Source organism: Echinops telfairi, unplaced genomic scaffold, assembly GCF_000313985.2.
Source record: "Echinops telfairi isolate 266 unplaced genomic scaffold, ASM31398v2 ScPeMD7_7420;HRSCAF=8458, whole genome shotgun sequence".
Lineage (NCBI taxonomy): Eukaryota > Metazoa > Chordata > Mammalia > Afrosoricida > Tenrecidae > Echinops > Echinops telfairi.
The window spans coordinates 47,261,387-47,285,209 of NW_022111320.1; the positions used below are offsets into that span (position 1 = coordinate 47,261,387).

Sequence of the window (23,823 nt, forward strand, 5' to 3'; positions counted from 1 at the left end):
GTGTGCGTCATGGAATGCCAGTTCAATAGAGCAGAGTGTTCTTACATTGAGGGTGTACTTGAGTGGAGGCCCAATGTCCATCTGCTAGAAAAAAGGTATTTCACTGAAGAAGTCGTTGGTCTTGCAAAATTCTGTCATGAGATCTCTGGCTTCATTTTTGTCACCAAGACCATGTTTTCCAACTACTGTTCCTTCCTCTTTGTTTCCAACTTTGGCATTCCAATTGCCCATAATTATCAATGCATCTCGATTGCATGTGTGATCACTTTGAAACTGAAGACCTGGGTAGAATTTTCAATTTCTGGAACACCAGCTTTTGTGGCTGGTGCATAAATTTGAATAATGTATTGATTGGATTTCCTCATGTGTGGATAGATAATTATCCTGTCATTGATAGCGTTGTATTTCAAGGTAGATCTTAAAATGTCCTTTTTGACAATGACTGCAATGCCAGTTCTCTTGATTGTATCATTCCCAGCATGGGAAACTGTAGTATTTTCCGATTCAAACTGGCCAAAACCAGTTTTGTTTTGTTTTTAACTCACTAATACCTGGAATATCTTTCTGCATTCCATCTCATTTTTCACAGCTCTCAGATGTTCTAGATTCATACTTCATACATCCCACGTTCTGAGTATTGATTGGTGTTTGCTGCTTTTTTCTTCTCGTTTTCATTTGCCCTCTCAGCGAATGATGAGCCTGGAGGCTTGACTCCCATAGGCTTCCCTTGATCCACGTCATGATGATCAACACTCCTTTGAGAAGGCGACCCTTCTTCCGTCCGTCATATTTTGAGTGCCTTCCAACCCGAGGAGCTCACCCTTTGCACTATCCCGTTCCTGTACCTGTTCTGACACTGTGTCTGACAGTCTTGATGCCACCCCTGAGGTTCTCAGTGCCCAACGCCTCTAAAGCCGACGGCCTATTCCTTCTTCATGAAGCCGTGCTGAAACCTCTTCACGTTGGGTGACCCTGCCGGTATTTGAGATAAACAATGATTTATCCACCCTGAGCATCATGTTCGTTTTAAGAAATACCTCCGTGGGATCAATCTGCCTGCGTGGCAGTGAGTTATTGTTGACAAGGGGAACGATAACTGCGGAAAGAGCGGAAGCAAAAGCATGTGATGAGTGTTGCTGAACCAGACTCACAGACACTGTTGACATGGCGTCAGTTCCGCTGTGTATATTCTCAACAGCAATTTTTTACTAAATTGTTTTAAATGAGCTACAATCATTAGTTAGCTTCATGGGCCCCCAAATATGCCGGGAATAGGGCCACCCTGGTTTCTTACTCCGGCTCATACCTCCGGGTTGGAGGAAGAAGAGGGATAAGTAGCATGCTTATGAGAGTCTGACCATTGGACGTGCCCTGGGCAAGATGGGGCCGTTTCAATCACACCCCCTTTGCCAGAAGAAATCACGTCTCTCACTTTATGAACTGTTGGAATGATTAAAGGTTGGCAAATATGTCCACACTTTGACTGGTTTTCAAAATTGAGTTGCAGGGCTGCTGCTTACACTGGGGGAGGTGCTTACATGCCTTTCCCCCTTCCTCTTTTTGGCAGGAAATAACGACATGCTTGCCGGATTACTACAAGTGGACTCAGTACCTGTTTATTAAACTCTATGAAGCTGGACTGGCCTATCAGAAGGAGGTGAGTTAAAATGAGCTGCACTTGTTAAAGTCCCTTAACCTTCTCAACCCTTCAGAAAACCCACTTTGTTCAGAAGAAACAAACCCTGCTTGCACAGGCACTGTGAAGAGGAAGGCTTTCAAGTTTGTGGAATGGATCACAGCAGAGCTAGAAAGTAACTGTGTATCGCGCTGCTGCTCTGGTGACTTTCTTTCCCTGGAGGATGTCTTCGTTTCAAAGGTCCCACTCAACTACTAACACAAAGGTTGGCAGTTCAAGCCCATCCAGGGGCACCAAGGAACATAGGCTTGGCAGCCTGCCTGTGCCAGGCTAGCGCTGAGAACGAACACACTCTGGAACTGGCCCCCTTTGTAGCCCACGGGTCACCAGGAGTTCGAATACACCAAATGGCAGTGGGCTGGGGCCTGGTGGGGGGAAGGGTGGAGGTTGTTTTGGGCATGTCTTAGTTTCCTAGTACTGTTAATTGAAACAACGGCAGACCAGGAAGAAAGGCTTGGTGGCCTACTTCTAAAAATCAGCCACGGAAATCCTTTCTTGCTCTTGGTGGACAGTAATTATGTCCTATGGGGGTTTCCCAGAGTGGCGTCAGCGATGAGGGAGGATGTTGTAATAAGCTATCCGATAATAGCCTTGAACCATAAACACAAGTCAAAACGACAAGACATGGAAAACTCACAGCAAAGCCGAGGGCCTTCCGCAGGTACACCTGGCACCACAGGGAAGAGTCCACAGTTCACCAGTGAGGTACACGTTCCTTAGGATAATCAAGGATTTGGGATCAAAAGGACAGCCGTTGCCTGAGGACAAAGTCCAGGAGGCAACAAGGAGTACAGAGGGCTTTGCAAGTTTGATGGCAACATTGAGTGAAAGATAGGGAATTTTTCTTTGAACGCTTTTGAATGCCCCCTTGTACGGAAGAAAGCGGAAGGAAACCAGGAACACAAGGAGCGGGGTAAGTGACGTTATGTTGTAGAAATTGCAGTCTCTGACATGAAACAAAATGTAAAATGTGTGTGAACTGCTACATAGAAAACTGATCTCCGTTTTTAAAAAAATTGAAGGGGAAGTCCACGTGGATTAAGCCTCCGGTGGATGCCCTCTGACGTGGGCCGGGAAGCGAACAGCCCGGCTGCCGTGCAGCGTGTACTGCAAAGCCGCTGACCGCTGATATAGTTAGTGTACAACCTCACACCTTCCCATTTGACCCCTTTGACCCACTTTAAAGTTCTCGTTTTTTTAACATTTACTGCTTTCTACTGAGATTTTTCCTCTGCTTTGTTATTGTTGTTAGCTTTTTTGTAGGTTTGTTTGTTTTTTGCTTTTGTGTATTTTTTGGTATCTGAAATCCAGGATGGGTGGATCTGTAGATTAAGGGGTTCTTGGGGGTGTGGTGGAAGAGGTTGAGGGGAACAGCAAGCTATTAACAATGAGTACAAGAAAGACAAAAATGTTCTAAAAGTGATTGTGATCATGGCTGTACGACTCCTTTTAATATGATTGAACTATTGAATGGTATTTGTGGATTATGTTCCAATAAAATTGTTTTTTAAAGAATTATTAAAAGATCACCCTTATCCTACTATACTAATAAGACAATTTTCGTTATTTTTCCATTAAAGAAAAGAAAGCTGGTGTCTTCTGTACACACCCACCCATTCACAATAAAAAGTTCAAAAGAAAAGCGTAAGCCATTCTTGGAAGAGGCAAGCAGATTGTTTGGCGTGGCATTGCCGAGTTACCGTTTATTGTTTCCTGTGCGTGAATGGACGTAGCATGTAAATATACGAGCGTCAACATCGCTCACGCGAGGCTCTCCTGAGGACACTTCAGAGAGTACCTAGAAATGTAGGCCCGGCTTTAGGGAAACTGAGTTAGAAACAGTGAGAGAAGTTTTGTCCGGGGCCTGCAGAAGCTGGGCATGAGCAGCTGTGTGCTCCAAGTGGCCCAGCGGAGGGCCTGGGTTTTGACCAAACCTGGTTTATCCACCTGTGGGCAGTGTGAGCCCGGGCCCTGTGGCCAAGGGGACTTTGCGACCGAGAAGAAAACCTGATGTGCCTTTGATTTTAGTTGCTATTTCCTTTTGTCTGTTTCCTCCCCACCCAAGTCTTTCATTGGGGTGGAGGTGGGGAGATGAGCTGTTGTATTTTCCTTTTATTTGCCTTTCATTTGACGCCTGGGTTTTATGAAAATGTGCAGAGCTCTTAGAAGCAGAGCATCCTCCTGGCGTCTGTAACCTAGAGCCTGAGAGCTACCATGCTGTGTGGGGACTGTTGAGAAGAAAATAAAGACCTCTTTGTTCTCGCAGTCTCCAACATCAACTGTTTCTTCCCTCACCGCCCTGAGATTGGCAGGGCCTGGAGTTGGAGGTGGAAGTACACATTCCCCCCCGCCCCCCATCTCTCTCCTCTCTTCTATTTCACACAGGTTAGAGTATGCTGCTGCTTCTTTTGAAGGGGGCATGCTTCTTGAATGGACGGGCTACTTCAGTCCCTAAACAATGTTTAGCCGTTTTGTTTCTCATCTGGGTGCGGCCCCCCTTCACCCCGTAAACGCGCACAGGCAGTGATGATATACAAGTAGATGGCTTTTGGCTTAATAAAGGTTTCTGGTCTAAGTTACTGTACTTCCCACTTGCGGTGACCCTAGAGAACAGAGGGAAACTGTCCCTTTTGGTTTCTGAGACTATACATCTGGCAGGGAACAGGAAGCCTCGCTTCTCTCCTTTGGAATGGGTGGTGGGATTGAGCCAGTGACCTGGGGGCCCAGTACCTAACTCACCACACCGTCGGGGCTCCTTGCCTTTGAAGACGAGGTGGTCTTGTTCAGGATACTCACCAGATTTCACCCTTGTGTTTCATGCATGACACAGGCATTAGTGAACTGGGACCCGGTGGATCAAACAGTACTTGCCAACGAGCAGGTGGATGAACATGGCTGTTCGTGGCGTTCCGGAGCAAAGGTGGAGCAGAAGTACCTCAAACAGTGGTTTATTAAGACGACGGCTTATGCGAAGGTGAGTATTCTCCGGAAGGAGCTCCAGGAACACCTTGTACATTGGACGCAACGCTAAGACTCTCTGGTATTGGAGAGCCTCCCTGTCGGTCTGGTTAGGAACCTCCAGGCAGGGTCTCAGATCCATGGGTGTGCAGGCAGGAAGTGGGCGAGTTCTAATTCTCTGGATTGTAAGTCAGAATTGGCACCTGGAGATTACGGTAGGCTGCTGCTTGCTAACCTTAAAGCTCACTGAATCATTGTGCTTCCACAGAGGCCAAGAAACATCCCACTTTATCCATAATTGCACCAGCAAAAGAAAAGAATCTCTTTATTAGCTGCCTTGCTCCCGTGAGACCTTGAGAAAGAGGGGATGAAATTCCAGAATGTTTAGAGGAGACTCGAGCAAGAGTCAGGAGATGGCCAGTCCCCGGGAGGGAAGGCCATGCAAAAGACCCCAAATCAAAACCGGAAGCTCTGGGTTTACGCTCGTCGGGTAAAGAGTCACTCATTTCTGGGCCTCGGTTTCCTTGTCCATAAAATGAGGAAGGACCAGGTGATCTTTACGGCCCCTTCTTGGTTTGTTCATGTGTTCAGGGAATCAGGCCAAAGCCAACAAGTTGCAGGAGGGGACTTGCTTATTCAGTCCCCAATGTCCGGGGCAAAACCACCAATTCTCCCTGCTGGAACCACTGTGCCCACTCTCCTTTGAGCTTACCAAGTGTCAGCATTCTGAAATGGAGGGGCCACCCCTTGAATGTCCAGAGAGGATTAGAGAAAATTAGCAGCACTCCCCGTGGTAATTTGATGATCTCTCACTCTCGCTCTCCGTGCTCTCTCTTGCTCTCATTAGCATGAGACCAGACAGAAACAGGGTCTGAAAGGGGAAGGGGCATGGTGGGGTGCATACTCGTGTGTGTCTTGGTAGTTCTGCCCCTGCGGTGGACACCATGTAAAAGATAGGGGTGCCCTTTCCTAGCAGCCATGGGTAGCTTTGTCAGAGATGGAATATTATATTGAAACGGACTTTGGGTCGGATCTTATATCACAATCGTCATGTGCAGTGAAAGCCCAAAGTTATAAATAACCTCTGATCACAAACAAACTTTTGCTGGATTACAATGCTGTTGTCAGAACAACATCCCAACTTAGACTGCAAACGCCATATGGAATTATGACCACTGGTTCTTCTCACTCAAAAGACGCTGCTTCAACGGGGCTGTGTCCCCTTTATAATGTATTCACGGCACAGCAGAAAACCACACCGGGTCGGAAAAGCGTACTCATTACCGCTTGCTGTCAGGAGGCCGGTCCTCTTTCAGGCCCGCAGCAGTTCTGGGAGGCTAGATGAGGAACAGAGCCTGTGCCTCCCTTGCCATCCCAGGCAGAGGGAGCCTGTGTTTGCTGAAGCTGTGGCCCCTGCGGTCCCAGGAGGGCCGTCGGGTCACCTCAAGCACCTGTCCGGTGACGCTCTAATAGCCATTGTTGGAAAGGCCCCCTAATTAGCTCTTTGGATTTGACCTCCGCCCCTGGGAGGAAGTGTCATCCCCTAACTGAGGGGGCCTGGTTCTTGCCGTCTTCAGCTGTGCGTCTTCAACTGTTCAGCAGCTGTTGTTACCATGGCGACTCGCCTGCTTCCCGCCGCACTCCTGGGCAGACTTATTTAGAAAGTTGTCTTTGGAGGGCAGCACTTGGCTTGCCCTGAAAATCAGGCAGCAGGGCAGTGGCGTGGTTGTGGCGGGTGGACAGCAGTCTCTGTTCGCTGCAGGAACTCTGGTGCAGGCTTGGCTGTTTACGCACAGAGCAAGAACCCAGGAGTCCTGATAGAGAATTATTACTACAGGGCTGAGAGCCAGGCAGGGGTGGCGGGGCGGGCGTGTTGAGGGGGAGGATGTGCAGGGCACGGAGACTGTGGAATCTAGGGCCAGCCCAGGGGATTCTGTTGAGACGCTACAGGGCCGTTCATGGGCGGGAAGGTGAGGCCCCAGCACACCCTAATAAGAAGTAAATGTGGTAGCAATTGTACAACACGCTGGAGATGATTGAACTATGGCTTGGTGTGATGTCTAGATTAGCTCCTAATTAAATGGCACCAAAAGGAAGCAAGCCAAGTGTTACAGGTTCCAAAGGACCTGCCAAGATTGAGCCCACGACCTTTAAAGAGAGACTAAATAATCCAGACTCTCATCTGCAATGTGCAGCGTATAATAAAAATAGTACTTCATTTGCCAAGAAGCAGAAAAAGGGAGCCCCTATTCAGAGGTTGCAGTGGGGGTGGGGTGGGGTGGTAGTGGGGAGACAGGCAGCCCAATAGAATTAAACCCTGATATGACCCAAATGTTGGGATCCGCAGATGAGGCCTTTAAGGTATCTGTTAGGTAAATATTTAAGACTTAAAGAGATGGTCACGATGAGTGAACAGATGGGGAACCTCAGGAGAGAAGTGGAAACTTTTTTTTTTAATGGAAATCTAAAACAGAAAAATACAGTATCTGCGATGAAAATTAGACTGCTCGGCTGCAGCCGGGGATGAGGGAGGGCTAACTAGGCCATCAAGCTGGAGGGGCAGCTCTTTGATGGACAGCCGCATGGGAGGGGCCCTGGAAGAGCAGTGTGTGTGGGGATCGGAAAGGCCGCCTCTCAGAGGCACTCTGCATGGGAGTGGGGAGGTGACGAGGTGCCGGGTCAGTCCAGACCATGTAGGCCTCTGGGCATTTGGACTCTCATGGGCATCATGGGAAACCATGGGGTTCTATAAAAGGGAAGGGCACGGTAAGCTCTGCTCTCCCAAAATCACCACTGAGAGGGCAAGGACGATGCAGAGACGAATTAAGGGGCGATCGCAGTAACTTGGGCCTAAGGACATAACTCAGATGTCAGTGGAAGGGGCAGAGAGAGTGGTCGATTTGACAGAGCTTGGTGACATCGAGGCCTGCTGTGGCTGGCACACTGTGTAGATAGTTCAGCCATGATCTTACTTTCCAGGGAGACTGGAAGGACATCGCCATAGCCCTTTTGAGGTGACCACGAGGTATTTGAACAGTGGTGCGCACCTAACGGGCCTGGGATAAAAGTGTCCCACACATCAGAGATGAGACAGGACATCTGCTTACAAGCCTGGTTTGGTAGAACTGTCCTTCCCATGGTGAAGATCCTGGTGGATAGCTACCGGTCAGCCATTGAGCCGGTAACGGTGCTTTCCACAGCAAGCAGTAACTGGAAATGTGAGTTTTTGGTGGCTGAAACCAATGGACAGTGAGCTTTTCTGTCTAACGTCCCACTGGGCCAGAACTGAATGGTGCTAGGGCCTGGGGTGGCATCCAGTGATTCTCTTGACCTTTGTTTGTGGTTGTAAGGTGACTGCGCTGCTCCAAACAGCACACCTCCATCCCAGACAGAAGGAGGCCGGAGGGTAGCACCCTCTCACTGTCCCGTTCATCTGGAAAACAAGAGCTCTCCTAGAATGCCCCCAGCAGAATTCCACCAGTATCCTGTCCGTCTGGTTAGGACATGTGGCCCTCCTAGGCTCCGGGGACAGTGGAAAGGCAGGCTGGGTCTTTTTGCCTTCTGGAGTTGAGGGAGACGTGGGGGAAGGGGGTGGGGAGCGGCTGCTAGGAGCTGGACCCCCGCAGTCCTCCTGAGCTCTTGGGGCTTCTGCTTGTGCAGCTCAGAGGACTTTCTCTGGCTCACACAGCTCAGCCGGGCATGGAGGGGTGGGTGTCGGCTTGGAGATGGGTCTTTGTGGAGGAGCACCCTTCAGTTGACTTCGACTTTTAAAGACAGACGCCAGTGTGAAGATTGCAGGGAGCCCTGAAATGGGAAGACATTTCCTGAAGGCTTTGGGAGTGATGCATTTGACTCCCCCTCCCCTTCACCCCAACCCCACCTCCCACCACCCAGTCACCCTGAGGGAGTTTGCTTCGTGAAACTCTGATTTCAGCGGAAAAAGGAAAGTTGCCTTAGGGGTGACTTATCCTTGGCAGAGATGTGTGGGCCGGACCTCCTGGGAAGCAGGCGGAGGTCAGAGCAAAGGGAAGTGGGGGGTGGGGGTGGGGTATGTGAGAGCCACACCAAGGAAGCAGAGGGACTGAGTCTCCTGGAATGCCTCAGCTCCCCACAGCAGGGTGAGGAGGAAGAAGGAGAGACGGAGACAGGCTTCCAGTCCATTTTACACTGGGCTTGTCTTACCTGGCACTGCCTCCCTGAGGATGCTACTTCCACGGGCTCCCCAGGCCAAGTGGCATTTCTGGTTTGCGTCCTGACACCTGCTCAAATTGCGTCCTGACACCTGCTCATCGGCTGCTGCTGTCACCTGGACAGCCTGTTCTCCTCTTCCATCTCCTTCCGGATCTACACTCAGGCCTTTGTTGACACCTTCTTCTTTCACCCGAGAAGAGCTCTGGGGTGTAGTAGGAAAGCGTTGAGCTGCCAACTGCAGAGTCATCAGTTCGAAACCACCGGCTGCCCTGTGTGAAACGAGGAGGCTTTCTACCCCTGTCCAGAACGACAGCCGCAGAAACCCCCCACCAGTTCAGTTCTTGTGTGTTCTGTAGGGTCGCTGTGAGTCCGAATCCACTTGATGCCCTGAGTCTGGCCTTTAGTGTTTTTGCCCACTTAACGACTCACTCGGTTAAGAAAGATGGTGTAAATGAAAACTCAGCTGCAGCGGGTTGGGTTTGGGCTCAGTTTTTTTTATTTAGCCCAACCCTGGGGGTGCTGTTGAGTAAGGGTGGGGCTGTTAACCACTAGGTTGGTGGTTCAAACCCACCAGCCACTCCAAAGGAGTGGAACCCTTGAGCCGGGTCAGCATGAATTGGAGTGGACTCAATGGCAGGTGTTTTGGTTTTTTTTCAAATTTGTTTGGTTTTCATCATTTTTTAGCCCCATGCGACTCAGGAGAGGAAACCGAGGGTTACTCTGTTGATAAGTGACAGCACTGGGATTCGAGTCCAGGGGCTGGAGCTCTTCATCAGCCATCTAGCTGGATTCGCAGATGATCTGGGATTCCTCCATTCCATCCCCAAGTGTTACAGGATATAGAGGACTCTAGGACTCAGATGAGAACAGCTGAGGCCCCTGCCCTTGAGGACCCTGGAGGCCAGCACACGAGCCGGGCAGTCACAGCCAGTGGGGGAGCCCCACATCTGCCCGGAAGTCAGGGGGATGGTGTAAGGTGGAGAGTGGGGCTGTCCGTGGGGAGGGCTCTGTTGCCTTCCAGGCATACGGGAAGGTAGATGCTTAACCGGGAATTTCCAAGTAGAATTTCTGCAGATGGGCAAGAAGAACCCTGTAGGGGTGGCAGGTAATAACACGCCCACTCCCCTGCGCGCTGTGTTCTACTCCCGCCCACTCACCCCTGCCACTGCCCACCCCATCCCATCCGCCAGCTCTTGGGAAAAGCAAAGGCGCCTTCACCAGAGCGCGTTGGCCGCACTCTTGCCTGACAGGAGCCGCTGTGAAAGGGAGGCTAGTGCCAGGAGCTCTTTGCCGTGGTGGACGGGCGGAGCAGAGCCACTATGGAGAAGCCTGGTGCATGTGGGCCCAGTTCCTCGTGCCACACGCTCTCCTGGGCTGATAGACCCCTGCACCCACCCCACCTCCAGCGGGGCACCCAGGACCCTCACTCCAATCCTGGGTCCCTGTGTTTCTTATGAGAGCAGCAGCTGCCCCCCGAGTTGCTGTGCCCACTTTCAGACTGGTGCCCGCAGGAGCTTCTTGGGAAGAGCCCTCAAGGCATCCTCCAGCTGCTGGGGAAGGGGCTGATCCTGAGGTTGGAGGACTTGCCTCCCCGCCCCCAGGACACAGTTGCCTGCCTGGGGTGTGTACACGCTCGGAGCTGGCAGTAACGTAAACCGGAAATGTTCTGATGGAGATTGGGCCGGCATGGAGTGAGCGGACCAGAGAGGGGGTTTAATGATGATTCATGCTTTTGGGGGGGGGGCGGGGTGTTAACAAAAGGCTCCATGGCTTCAAAGCTATCACTGCACCCACTCCTGCCATGACCCTCTGTGGTGTCATTTCCCGACCCCACCCCCTTGAAGAGCTTTTATTGGTTCCTGGGTAGAAGCCATGGCAGAGCCGACCGAGGCTCTCTGTCCTTCACCTCCCAGACTGGGCCTGGGATGCTCTTCAGCCCACCCTGGCTTCCTGCTCACATCCCCCACCCACACCCTCCTCCTCCTCCCCTCCTCTCTCTCTGGCAACGGTGGGCTCTGCTCCTGGCCTCAGGATCTGGCTCTGACACCCTGTCTCACCCAGCTAATTAACTGTTCACGGCGGCTCCTGCTTATATAATCCCGTTCAGGCCTTCTGGTCCCTGGCTTGCTTGCCTCCTCCCCAAGATCGTCTCTCCTATGCTAGTCTGAGCCGAGCTCTTTTCTTCTTCACCCCCGTCCTCTCACGGGGCAGTTGTGCAGGGCTGGGCTCAGGAGGGGCAGCAGGTGCAGAGACAGGGCGGAAGTCGGCAACCTAAGGCTGGCAGTCCCGCACGTCTTCTCAGGCAAGTGGGAGGCTGCACTGAGTGGGTGACAAGGCTTGACTTAACCTCAGTGCCCTGCCGCTCTGGAAGGACCGCTGGGGGTACAGGCAGCTGGCTGCTCTCAGCAGGCCTTAGGAGGAGCTTTGCTTGAAAACATTAGCTGGGTTGGTGTGGGCGCAGAAACTGAAGGTGTCCAGGCAAGAAAGCATACAGTCTAGGTGGGCTGCAGGTCATTCCGTTTCCTCCTCCGAAGTGGGAGGAGGCTGGGCCCTCCTAACCTACCCCAAGAAGGCCCTCCCTAATGCCTTGTCCAATCAACATGGGGGCTCTATTAGGTTAACTCTCAATGACCACGTTGTTCCCCTGGCCCCCGACTTCCTGAAGACAGCCAGGCCACCCACACCCCACTCCAGACTGTGTGTGGATGGAAGAGAGCTTCCCAGGGAACTTCTGTGTCCGGGGCAGCACAGGTCCCTGCAGACATGAAGGCTTCCGTTCTCTGCTTTGATTTCTGTGTGAAAGTTGCACAGAATGACTGCAAAGGGAACATGGGAGGCATTAATAATAGGCTCTTTTGTGGTATTTTGACAGCGAAAGAAATTATAAGTAAGTGTCATTTGACTGGGGAGACAATTCAGACCTAAGGAAATAGGAGGCCTCACTCTCAATCTTTGAGTGGCTTCTCGTGAGTGGCCTCACTGACTGATGAGCCTTCCCCACGGGACCCTCGGACCCTCGCTGTGCTAGGAGGGCGAGGTGGGATGGGGGAGGTCTCACCAGGGATGCTCTAGCTTATTGGTTACCCCAGCTTTTAAAGAGAAGGAACTTGCATTTTAAGATAGGATGAACCCTCCCCCACCTGCAACCCCACCCTTGACCCCTTTGAACTCCCGATTCCCTCCATACCTCCCTGCCTGCTGTTGAAATGACAGGGTCACTGTGGTATGTGAAAGCCAGTGGGAATAAAAGGGGAAGGTGTTGCTGTGCCTTCAACAGCCCACAGGCCCCGCCCTCCCTCGTCCCAGGATGCAGACTGCTACCTGGGTGTGCAGCCCCTCTTGAGAAGAAGCACTGGCCCAGCCATGTCTCAACATGGAACTCGAGCCCCCAAACCCCGGGGAAGGGCCAGAATCCCCACTGGGGCCTCCTCAGCCCGGGCCTGGGGTCTCCCCACTTGCCCCAAGCAGCCAAGCTTAGCCAAGAAGAGCTTGCAGATGGGGGTCCCTCTGCATGTGGTCTCAGGAAGGCAGGCCGTGTTACAGATAAAGGCAGGGTGGCGGGAGCACCGTCAGGGGAGTCGGTCTGGTTGGCGCTCGCTGGGATTGGCTTGTTGGCCTCTCTGAGCTGGAGCTGTGCCCTGCTTTTATCTTCACATGAGCCCTTCAGCTCCCTACCCTGATCCCAGGGCCTTTGGGACCCAGCTACTTGGCAAGCCGATCCAGCAGCTGCTGTACTGTTGGGAAAGCAAACAGTCATGAACATTTATTATTGATATTATACACATATAGATACCAGGTTTTTATTATTATTATTTTGCTTTCCAAAAAAAGTGTTCTCTACAGAAAAGGGCAATTTCCCATAGGATCTTCCCCTGTCTTAAATGTATTTTACGTACAGGAGGGCTAACTTTTTCAAGGGCCAGGCACGCTCCCATGGAAGATGTCAGTGGAGCATTATGGTAGGTTGGCCTGTAAACGTTAGCAGGAGGAGCTTAATGTGGTAGAAACGTGTGCGCACCCGCATACTACCTCTGATAGAGTGTAACGCCTCGTTGATCTGAAATTTTATGCTCCACAAGAGAGCACAGCACTGCCAGTCACTGGGGAGGCATCACTGATTGTAAGAAGCATCCCAATGTCAGTTTGGGGGAAATCTGGCATCTGAGGGTCAGCACGCTGTGGGCTCTTAGTTGCTAAAAGGATACAGAACAAAGCCATGATAATGACCTCCATGGGAGGTGAAATTTATTGTGGATAAGTTTTGTTTTTTTTCCCTCCCTCATCCTATTCTGGCCTTTAAAATTTTCCCATGTTGCCCATCCTCATTTTTATTCATTAAGAAAAAACCCTAGCATGATAGCATGGTGATACTCTCGGTTATCTTCTTTAGATCCAAGTGCATATCTTCCCATCCGATTGCCTTCTAAAGGGATTATCTTACCTTCATGCAAGTATTTCATTTGGAGCAGGCTGCCTGCTTGAAGGTAATTGAGCAGAATGTCCCTGGGGCCATCAGGTCCCATTAGACTTTCCATGAGTTAGCCAATAGAAACTTTTAGGCCTTGCCCCAAGACTCCCCTTTCAGGGACTTTCCTAGAACAACTTTTCTCTTCCAGGTAAAAATTGCCTAGGGCTACAGATGGCTGTGAGTAATACTGTAGAGATTTAATTACCCCCCTCTCTCCCATGGACGGCAGGGCCAGGGAGGGGACTTGGGTGGCCTCTGGGAAGGAGGCTCTGATGCTCGGAGAGTCCAGCCTCAGTCTTCTGTACTTTTAGGAAGGCAGTGGTGAGTTCAGAACCTACAGCCCCAAGCTCTGGGAAGTTCTTGGAAGTGGAATTGTTCTGCTGCTAAAATGGTTACCTCGGTCGGAAGGAAAAAACCAAGAGTAAGGGGAGTAGTGTCTGACTGATAGCACAGGGTCACCGTTCCATAGAGCCTGCTCTTAAGGCCATGCAGTGTAGACACCCGTGCCTTCTCTTATTGGCCCACCAGAAAGGACTTCCTTCTGACCAGCATCAGTGACAGTGCCTGTGTGCATAGGCAGCCTCTGATCGGAAGCTTGTTCCTGTCTTTCACGTGGTTCTGCGGTGCAGCCCGGCTGGTGCCAGTAAGAACCAAAGGACAGCCATGAGTGCGTTCCCACCTGAACTGAGAGACCATCGGGGACATTGTACATGAGGAAAGCAAAGGGACGTCAGAGGTACTCCGAAACTTGCTCCTAAAAGCAGAATAGCTAGTGCAGGTGGAAGGAGTGATGGAAAGAGCCGAACTGAAGATTTCCAAAGGGCAGCCAGAGAAGACAGTGGGATGAAACGTGCCAGCATTTCTCAAACTGGAACAACTGAAGAAAACATTCAGGCCTCGAGTTGCAGTGTTCCTGAGGCATCTATGGGCGAGGCTAGCCATTGAAACCCTTTAGACACTCCTCTATCAGGAGATCTTGTGTCTGTCAGCACAATGGCAGTGGGTGGGGGAAAATGCTGAACAATGCCCGGAGTCAAAAGAAGATGGAAGGCATGCTCGGTCACTGAATCAAAGAGCTGGTCAACATTCAGCTATTTAGTGAGTAGCATCTGGTCAAGAACATTGGTCAAGTTCAAGCTGCACTGGAGGCACAGTAATAAATCAGGGTCTGGGAATGGAGGAACGCCAATTGAGATGTTTTAACAAACACATGCAATGCTGAACGTGCTCACTTATCTGGGCCAAGGGATCTGGAGTACAGCTACCTAGCCAACCGACGAAGGGATCAATACAGGTGCATATTCCTAGGAAAGGTGGGATGCAGAAATTATCAAACAACCTAGATTACACTCACGTAAAGGTTTGCTAAGGTAACTCAGAAACAATTTCTGCAATCCATTAAGAAGGGACTTGTAGAAATCAAAGCTGGGTTCATTCATAAGAAGACATGGAACAAGGGATATTATAGCTGATTACAGACAGATCTTGGCTGAACATGCAGAATACTACAAATATGTTTACCTGTGTTATATTGACTATGCGAAGTCATTTGACTCTGTGAGTCATAACAAATTATAAATAACATTGGAAAGAATGGGAATTCCAGAACATCTAATTATACCATGTAAAACCTGCCCAAGAGGCAATTGGCGACCAGCAAGGGGCTAAGCATGGTTTCATATCAGGAAAGGTGTTTATCAAGATGGGATCCTTTTACCTCACTTATTTGGTCATGATGCTGGGCAGATCATCTGAGCAGCTGGACTCTGAAGAAGGATGTGGCATGGCCCTGCGCTGGTGACAGTGAGAACACGCAGCCCTTACTTAAAGATTACAACGTTCAATATGGATTGCACATCACTATAAAACGAAAACCCGCCTAACTGGACCAGTAGGGAATATTGTGATAGAGGATTGAAGTTGTCCACAGTCACAGTCCATAGAAACACCCGTCCAGAACACAAATAATATATTTCATGGGTGCTAACAAGCAAAGCTGTCACTTCGAGGACTTGGGGGTTCCTGATCTAAGCCCTGGTATTTCCCAGGACCTCATCTACATGTGCAAGTAGACAGTGAAGAAAGGAGACGGGAGAAAATATATGCCTTTGAGTTTTATGATGGCGAAGAATATTGAACAGACAGTGGGCTGCCGGAAGAAAGAACAGCCTCTCTTGGCAGAAGTACAGCCATAGTACTTCTGAGAAGTGAGGGAGCAAGACAGCATTCGTCTCCTGTACTTTGCACGTTACCAGGGGCGATGAGTCCCCGGAGAAGGACATCGTGTTTGGTAAGGTAGGGGGCCAGCAAAAAAATGAGGGAGTCCCTGAATGAAACGGGCTGACCCAGTGACCTTAAACAATGGCTGAAACAGCCACAATTGTGAGGATTGTGCACGGCCTGCAGTGTGTCCTCCTGTTCACGCGGTCACCATGAGTCTGAACTGATGTTGTGACTCCTAACAGTAACACCTCAGGGACGCCTTTCTATATTTATCGGTTCCTGTCGAGATTCAAGCAAGGGAAGCAGCCAATGATGAGGGGTTTTTTTTTGGGGGGGGGGGTGTATGTATGTGTGTGTTTCCGATGTATAAATCTTCGTGTTTCATGCCATGTCAAAAATCAGAGCAGAAGAGAGAGACTAAGGTATGAGGAGAGAGTTGCTTTGTTTCCCCTCTAGACTATTCTAGGAGGGGCGTCTAGATTTTTAATATCTTACTTTAGAACTGATTTTCCTTCATTAGGGTTCAAATCTGCACTACACTGAGGTGATTCAAAGGGAAAAAAATAAGTCTCGAGAGCAAAAGTGAGCTTTGGAAAAATAAAATAACAAATTTTAATTAAAAAACAATTATTGATCAAGTCACACAGATTCAAAAGTAGCTGAGGTATTAAACTTCTTTTTTGTTTTCTAAGTATCCATTTTAATTATACCTTGTCACTTCCATTCTATCTCAGAACTCTGCCTAACTTGCAAGGTTCTGTTTTCTCAACTCTCTCCTTTGTCAATAAATTCACCTGTTTTAAAAGGTCTGTACTTAAACATTTTCATCCATGATCTCCTAAAATTTATCATTTTTCGAACTACCTGTAGACTCTGGTCATATTTCACTTTGTCTGTAACATTTTAGCACCGCCCTCTCTTGGGAAACATGGATTTATTTTTAGCATTTTTCCCCCTGCTGTTTTGAAGAGAGAGTCGGATTCTCCATATTATATTTAACTCTTCTTTTTTATCCTCGGTTTTTAAAATTTTTAAATGTATATTTCTTCGTGATATTTTGGACCACTGAAGCTTTGCGCTGGTTGAGGTTATATGTCAACTTGGGTAGGCAGTGACTCTCCATGGCTTGGCTGATGCTATGGAGTTATCTTCCACTTTGTGATCGGATATAAGTGGGAATTTTCTTGGGGCTGTGGCCTACCTCCAATAGAGATGGATGTTCTGCCAAAGCTTGCTCTTTTTGGTCCTGCATTTGACCTGTCTCTTCTGACCTCTGGTTCTTGGTATGTGAGCCAGCAGCCTGCCTCCCGCCCAATTGCAAAGACTTTGGGGTTCACTGGCTCTAGCAGCCCAGTGAGCCAGCAGCCTCCTGTTTGTTTACCCCTCTAGACTATTCTAGGAGGGACATCTAGATTTGTAACATCTTACCTTAGAACTGCTTTTCCTTCATTAGAGGTCTTTGAGAATGTCAGTTCCTACAACCGCACAAGTTAGGAGAAGCCTCCAGCCTGGCACCTGACCCACAGATGTAGGACTTGTCGACTTGCGCAATGGTGTGAACCATTTCCTTGAAGTAAATTTCTAATCTGATCAAACCTATGGCTGTTAGATTTTATGTCAACCTGAAACTGGGGTGGAGTCCGAACTGTCAGCCAGCTGGTAGCCTGGTGATGCCTCCTTGGGGGTGTGGCCTTTTGAGGAGCGAAACCGGGAGGACTTTTCTTCCTGTTCCTTCATCCTCCCTGCTGGACGGGACTCTGTCTGCCCTCAGGGGCATAGGCCACTGACTCTGGGAGCCACCCTGCCATGCTCCCACCCACCTGGGATCCACTTCTGTGATCTTCCTCCATCCCGCCTCACCTGTCTGCTCCATCAGCCAGCAGGTTGTGAGTCTGCTTCCATCAGATCCATGGACTTGGGTTGCACTGGTTTGGGAAGCCTTCTTGATATAAACTTTTTTTTTATATGAGTGTCATTGATTTTGCTTCTCTAGACAACCCAGCCCAACACTCTGTCTAATTGGGGGTGGGGGGTGTTTGTTTGTTTGTTTACTGCTTTTGCTCCTAAGGCAAACCTTTTTGATGGGCTTTTCAGAATAGATGCTTGCCTCACCTGATCTCCTCATACATTGTTCAGGCTCATAAACATCAGCTTGTATTCAGACCCGTTAAGGCACAGTTCTACTTCCACGGGTTCTTAAAGCATCCTCATTCAGGGGCCCCTGTGGTAGTTACACAATCTTGTCAGTTTGAGACTGAAGAGTGAAGGGGTGGAGTTTAGCCTCTCAATCAGTTGGCAGCTTGATGACTTCATTGGAGGAGCTAAGGAGATAAAAAGCTCGCTGGGGCCAGGGCATATGCTCACTCCCTGCGAGACATTACCGGCCTGATGGAGCTACGTTGCTGCAGCCAGAGCCCTGGAGCTGGAGGAGCCACGTGGAGACCCACACCAGCACTGAGATGCTTCTACCGCCACTGGATCCACAAGACTTTCCACCCACTGACCTGTGATCTTCCTGCATTCGGCGTCATTACATGTGTTGTGTGAGTCTGAAGAGGAATTTATAGATTGGTATTGGACTATGGACTAATAATGGACTTAGGGACTTGATCTACACTGGGCTGGGATGTTTTCTCAATATTCAATTCCTCTTGTTTATAAAGCTCTTTCTTAGACACATATGAGTGTCTATGAATTTGTTTCTCTAGTCTACCCAAACTAACACAGCCCCTTTGCAGATCACAAAGAAACTTTATAATCATAGTTTAGATAAATATTAAATACTTTGATTTTGTTGTTGTTGGTTGGTGTGTTGTTGAAGTAAATCTTGTTCTTTCAGGTAAGGCATGATACCTGATGAGCTCGGTACCTGGGAAGTAAATGTTAGGTGAGGAGCACATTCGTGTGATTAGTTTCCAGCTTCTGCATCTGGAAAAGGTTGTCCTTTTTGCTTTGCAGAGAGACCGGGAAACTGAGCACGATAGGCCCAGAGGAATCAGAGGACCTGGATTGTGCATTATTGCGGGTCTGCTACAGAGTGGTTTGGGTGAGCTAGGGAGAATCGCTTGCTCTTTCAGAACCAATTTTACCTTATTGAATGAGGAGTTTAAATAAACTAAGGGTCTTTCTCTTTGCCTGAGCATTGAGGTGCATAGGGAGGGATGAGTGGAGAGAGGGCAGGGTGGGTGTCTTCTAGAATAGTTTGGCTTTTAACTCGTACGTATTGGTCCCTCAGATTTCATTTTTAAGTGGACTCCATACTTCTTTTTAAAAAGAACTTGAAACCAGCTGCTTCCCTGGGTGGCTTTGTTTGTTTGTTTGTTTGGGTTTTTTTAATTTTATACTCTGAACCGTAAGATTTCTACAAAGTAAGGTTGACCAGGGTGAGGAAGGAGGCCCCTGCCTACTGTTTGTCAAATGTAAGGACATGAAATGACATGAATACAGTGTCCGGCTGGACTTTGTAGAGAAACAAAACCAGTGACACTCAGCTATGTGTAAGAAAGAACTGTTTATCAAGGAAGCAGCCTGGCCCACACCCCCTCTCATCCATGGATCAAATGCTAACGGGAGGCCCCTCCAGACTCACTCAGCTTCCCCCCAATGAAGCAAGACGGTGAGCGAGAAGCTCAGAGATCACAGGCCAGTGGGTGCATTTGCGTGGATCTGAGATTGGCAAGAACGTGGCAGGTCACTGACAGATCCCAGAGGCAGCAGGCCACATGGGCCACCAGCCCCAGAAGCCAGATGCAGGATCCAGTCCAGCAGGAAGGAGGAGGGCAAGAGAGAAAGAGACCAGTCCTCCACAGCATCTCATAAATAGGCTGTCCCCCCAAGGAGCCATCATTAGTCTGTGTCCTGATTGAGAGGTTGTGTTCCACCCATACCTTCCCACAGGTGTGCCAAGTTGGCACAAAACCTAACCATCACAAACACCATCTAATGTTACCATAGTTTCAACACCAGAAATCTCAGGAAGGGTAGAATATCAACCGGAGAGGAAACAAACAACAAAAGCCGCCTTTAGGTTGGAGAAATGGAGCACTACAAGTAGTCCCTCACAGCAGGTTCTATTCCCATGATTTTGTCTTAAGTCGGTTCTGATGGAAGACAAATAACTCCTTTTTAAAAAAGTTCAGTATTTTTCTTTTATTATAAGTGTCTACAAAGATGATCTTATTTGCCTTTGGGGGTTGGAAACATTACACTCAAACTTACAGATATGTTTTCATGCATACATAAAAAACAAATCATAAAAATGTGCCCTGTGGATGAAGGACAGCCGGATGGCCTTGGCATTTTGTCACTTGTAACAACTCCACTGGTGGACGGCTGTGAGTCCGCTAAACTGGGAGTAGGGACCAGAGGAGTACCGAGAGCTCTCTGTGTGGCCCTTTTCTTTATTCCGCCGATATTTTTGTGGCAACATCTCACTACTTCCTGAATCTCCCAGAAAAGCAACCAGCATTTATAGGTCCATGTTTTCAAACAACCAAAGCCCCTGAGTGAGTCTAGGAAAAACTCTAGCTAATCCTTTTACTGATAAATTAGAGCTGTAATTCGTAGCCCGAGGTTTGTAGAAGGCTACTGAGAAAATGTCCTAGGGGCCATGTCTAACCTCCAACTTGAGTAGGGAGAAGGAGCATCAGACTCCACACCAGCCCAAGACCAAGTGCCACAAACACTCCTTCTGTCTTGACCCTGTGCTGATACCAACCATTTCTCCCATCTCACCTCTCTGGAGTTTCCTAACCGGTTACAATGGCCACACAGAACTCAGACACTACTTACAGTTGTGGGAATTCTTAGGGAGGGTAACAGGTTACTACAAGTCGGGATCAGAAAACATCAAGGATGCAGTCTTTTGTCCATAGCAGTGCCTCTTCTCAGCCAGCAACCAAGACTCCCTCTGATGGTCCCTTGGCCTCTGCCTGTTGGTGGTCCAGGAAGCCTGCTGCTCTGCCTCACGCAAGACCTGGGTGGCCTCTTCTGCCCTGCATCACGGTCCCCATGTGGCTCCTCTGCTTTGTCTCGTGGTCTTGGTGCTGTGACCTTGTCTGGCATGTGACCGGGGATCTAGCATGTGTTTTCTTGATGGTCATAGGATTCTCTCTTCTTCCAAGTGGTTCACTCTTAGAGCCAAAGGAGTGGCAGACTGCCCATTGTCCCGTCAGTTAATGTTCCATATACCCCTTTTGCATGATTCCCCTGTCATTTGGTGGGAGTTCCAAAGATATGGAGAGGAGAGCCACAGTTAAGCCATTTCACTTTGCCACAACAATGATCGGCAGTGGCAGCCCCCAGCTCCGTGTTGAGGCTGGACATCCATTCAACCTCTATTGAGCCGATTCTGACCACTAACCTTTGCCCATGGGCAGAACGTATTTGAAAAAATGGTACTATGACTCTACTAGGCAGTCCAGGGAGAGAGAATCTTGCCCTCAGGGACTTACCTGAGTGTATCTCTAATGGGAATTGGGGTGTCAGGGCCACACGGTCTAGAGTTGCACCCTGATCAAGGTCAGGCGGCCTCGAACCGATCCTGTAAGCTTCTCAAACCTGTGGGAGTGTTTGCATCCCAACTGTGGTCCCTCTCCGGCTTCCATCACTCCATGTGCAATTGCGATCAACTGATCTGCCACCAATCATGCTGTGAGGACGGATTTTCATTGTTTCCTGTGTTCTGTAATCAGCACTGTGGCTGTGAGTCCTTTGGACGCCATTATGGCCTCCCTTGTCGGCATGGTTTGTCTTGTCTTCATCCTGTCAAAGCCCTATTAGGGGTTACTATAAAATATATTTAGCGTCTTTTTCTATAGGACACTAAAATTAATGTCCTTCTTCCTTTTACTCATTATGTATTTCTTCTTTAGCACACCTTCTTCAAAATCCATTAAGGCCCAATCTGTTATTTCTTCATGATCTATGATCTGTTCCACATTGGCAGTATCAAGTGTTCTCAATTCACTATTGAGGCCGTGTGAGTGGTTTTTTCCCTCATCCTAGTATCCTGATCAAGTGCTTGGAGCATGTTCAAGTAACTCAGCCATTTTTCCCATACCCCGTGCATGTATTTTCCTATAACTTCCTCCCAGGTAGATTCAGTGTTCCAGATGCATGAACAGCCATTTTTAAGTGCAGTTCCTGGTAAATCAGAGATTGCCGTATATATCCGCCGAGGCACCTAATTTTACCACAAAAACTGCATTAAAAATGTACTGCAAAACTCGGCTTATACTTGAATACATATGGTACTTTTTACGGACCTGCTCTTGTTCTGGTGGCAACAGGCTTGGGGCCAGCCTAGGGAAGGCGCGCGCTGTGCTGTCAGGCAAGGTGCTCTGTACAGCCCTGTTGATGAAGATACAATCATGAATAATGTGTTCATTGTCATTGGGAACTCAAAAGGACTTACAGAGCTATCAAGATGTTGCTTTCATTTGGGTTGTTTTTAAATTTCTTTTGCCTTTTAAAAATATTCATAGATTTGGGTAGGTTTTAAACAGGTACGTGTCATAATTAGCATTTCAAAAACATTCACATTTCCTTCCATTTAAATCTTTTGTCCTCTTCAGGATCTGAATATTTTAAGCAAAGCACCTCTGCAAGAAGTGTTCTATTCTTGACAAAGCTGTGCAGAAGAAAAGGCTCCCGGAGTGCTGAAGCACCAGGGGTGGGTAGTGCATTCACAGGGGCCCTCAGTCACCTCGGAATTGCCTGGGACATGGGGGAGGGGGCCAGCAAATCTTCCACTCCATCCAGTGAGACCACCACATGTTTATTTGCTTGGAAGTTACATGGCATTCCATTGGTCATTGGAAAGGAAAAGTCTTGGGTGGTATTCAGAGATTATAATGTACAAGTCGAGGGCTTTTGCTGCTTACAAAAAAGAGAAAACATCAGTTTCACTGCATTGCATGCTGACCCATAGCAACCCTATCGGACAGGGTAGAACTGCCCCGGTGAGTTTCTGACACTGTCACGCTTTACAGGAATAGAAAGCCCCTTTTTCTCCCGTGGAGCGGCTGGTGGTTTCAAACTGCAGACCTTGCCATTGGCAGGCCAACGAGTAACCACTGCCATCAGGGCCTCGTTGCCACCTAAAGCACCCTCAATGACCCTGAAAGTGGAAAGGCATAGAAATCCTTTATCTGGAAGTAGATGTGTGATTGGTTGCTTAATTGATTATAATTTGTTATTATATACTTAATCCAATCAAGATGTTCTACTTTTCGTATAATGAGTTCAAGCTATCGATGATGCTATTGCTAGGTGTCTGTTCTCTGATGTGATATCAGGAGCAGGGTGGCAGAAAGAGTTGGGGCCACATCACACCACACGTAGCAGTCAGGCGTGTGCTGGTTTTGTTACAGTGGGGGTCTTTAAACCGTTTTTCTTGCACAGTCGGCCCCCCAGGAGCATTTCTGTGGTGCGTTGAGTTGCTGGGAAGGCCCTGCCTCCTCCCCAGCTCAAAGCGCCCACCCGCCCGACTTGTAGGAAAATGACGTCACTCACATTTCTCTGTGGCCTTCTCCCCTGAAGGTGCCTCCCTGAACACTCCCAGAACTCAAACTCACCACCGTGGAGGCACACAGCGACCCCCGGGACCGAGTAGATGAGTCCCAGTGGGTTTCTGAGACTCACAGCAGTAGAAAGCCTCGTCTTTCTCCCGTGGAGCAGACGGTGGTTTTGAACTGAGCGCTGTAGTTCCTCCTTGCCGTGTTGGATAATGCCTCCTCCGTGTCTCACTCCGTAGGCAGCCCTCCATTCCCCACTTCCTTTCTTTTCCCATGAACCCGTCTGTGGCAGAGCTGGTCTGCTTGGCTGGCTGGTTCCCTGGGCTTTGCTGGTGACCGCTCCTCCTACGGGCGGACTTGTTCCCGTGTGCTGGGCTCCACAGCAGCTTGTACACCTCCGAGCACAATGTCTCCTCGGTGGCTGTGTTTGCCGGCTGGCGTTGACCACAGGGGGACTTTGGTACATCTCCGTGAGCTGCTACACAGCATTGTCTACTTCTCTGAAGCAGCTGCTCTCCCCAAAAGAACATAGACTTCCGGGAACACTTAATCTTTGATGAACTGAACCAGATGTTGCAATGTCAACCAGTTGATTGGTTTTTATCTCGTGTGCGTCTTTCAGACAATATTACAGAGAAATCCCATTAACCTCGGGGTCAGACTGCAATTTGTTATGCAGCCTTCCAAATCTTTGCTGACAGAACCGCCTTCCCGCTGGCTCAGACTTGTCTTCAGGCAGCTCCGCCGTCACTCCGTGCAGAGGATAGATG

The 23,823-nt window shown here is 49.1% G+C and overlaps 1 protein-coding gene across 1 annotated transcript in view; it reads left to right on the forward strand.

Annotated features, from left to right (window-relative positions):
* Positions 1 to 23,823, forward strand: part of LARS2 (leucyl-tRNA synthetase 2, mitochondrial) — a 165,670-nt gene that overhangs the window by 65,267 nt on the left and 76,580 nt on the right. Inside the window, exons 5-6 of the mRNA XM_045297697.1 lie at positions 1,568 to 1,657; positions 4,527 to 4,670. Of these exons, the coding sequence (XP_045153632.1) occupies positions 1,568 to 1,657; positions 4,527 to 4,670 (234 nt within the window). The remainder of the gene's footprint in view (positions 1 to 1,567; positions 1,658 to 4,526; positions 4,671 to 23,823) is intronic.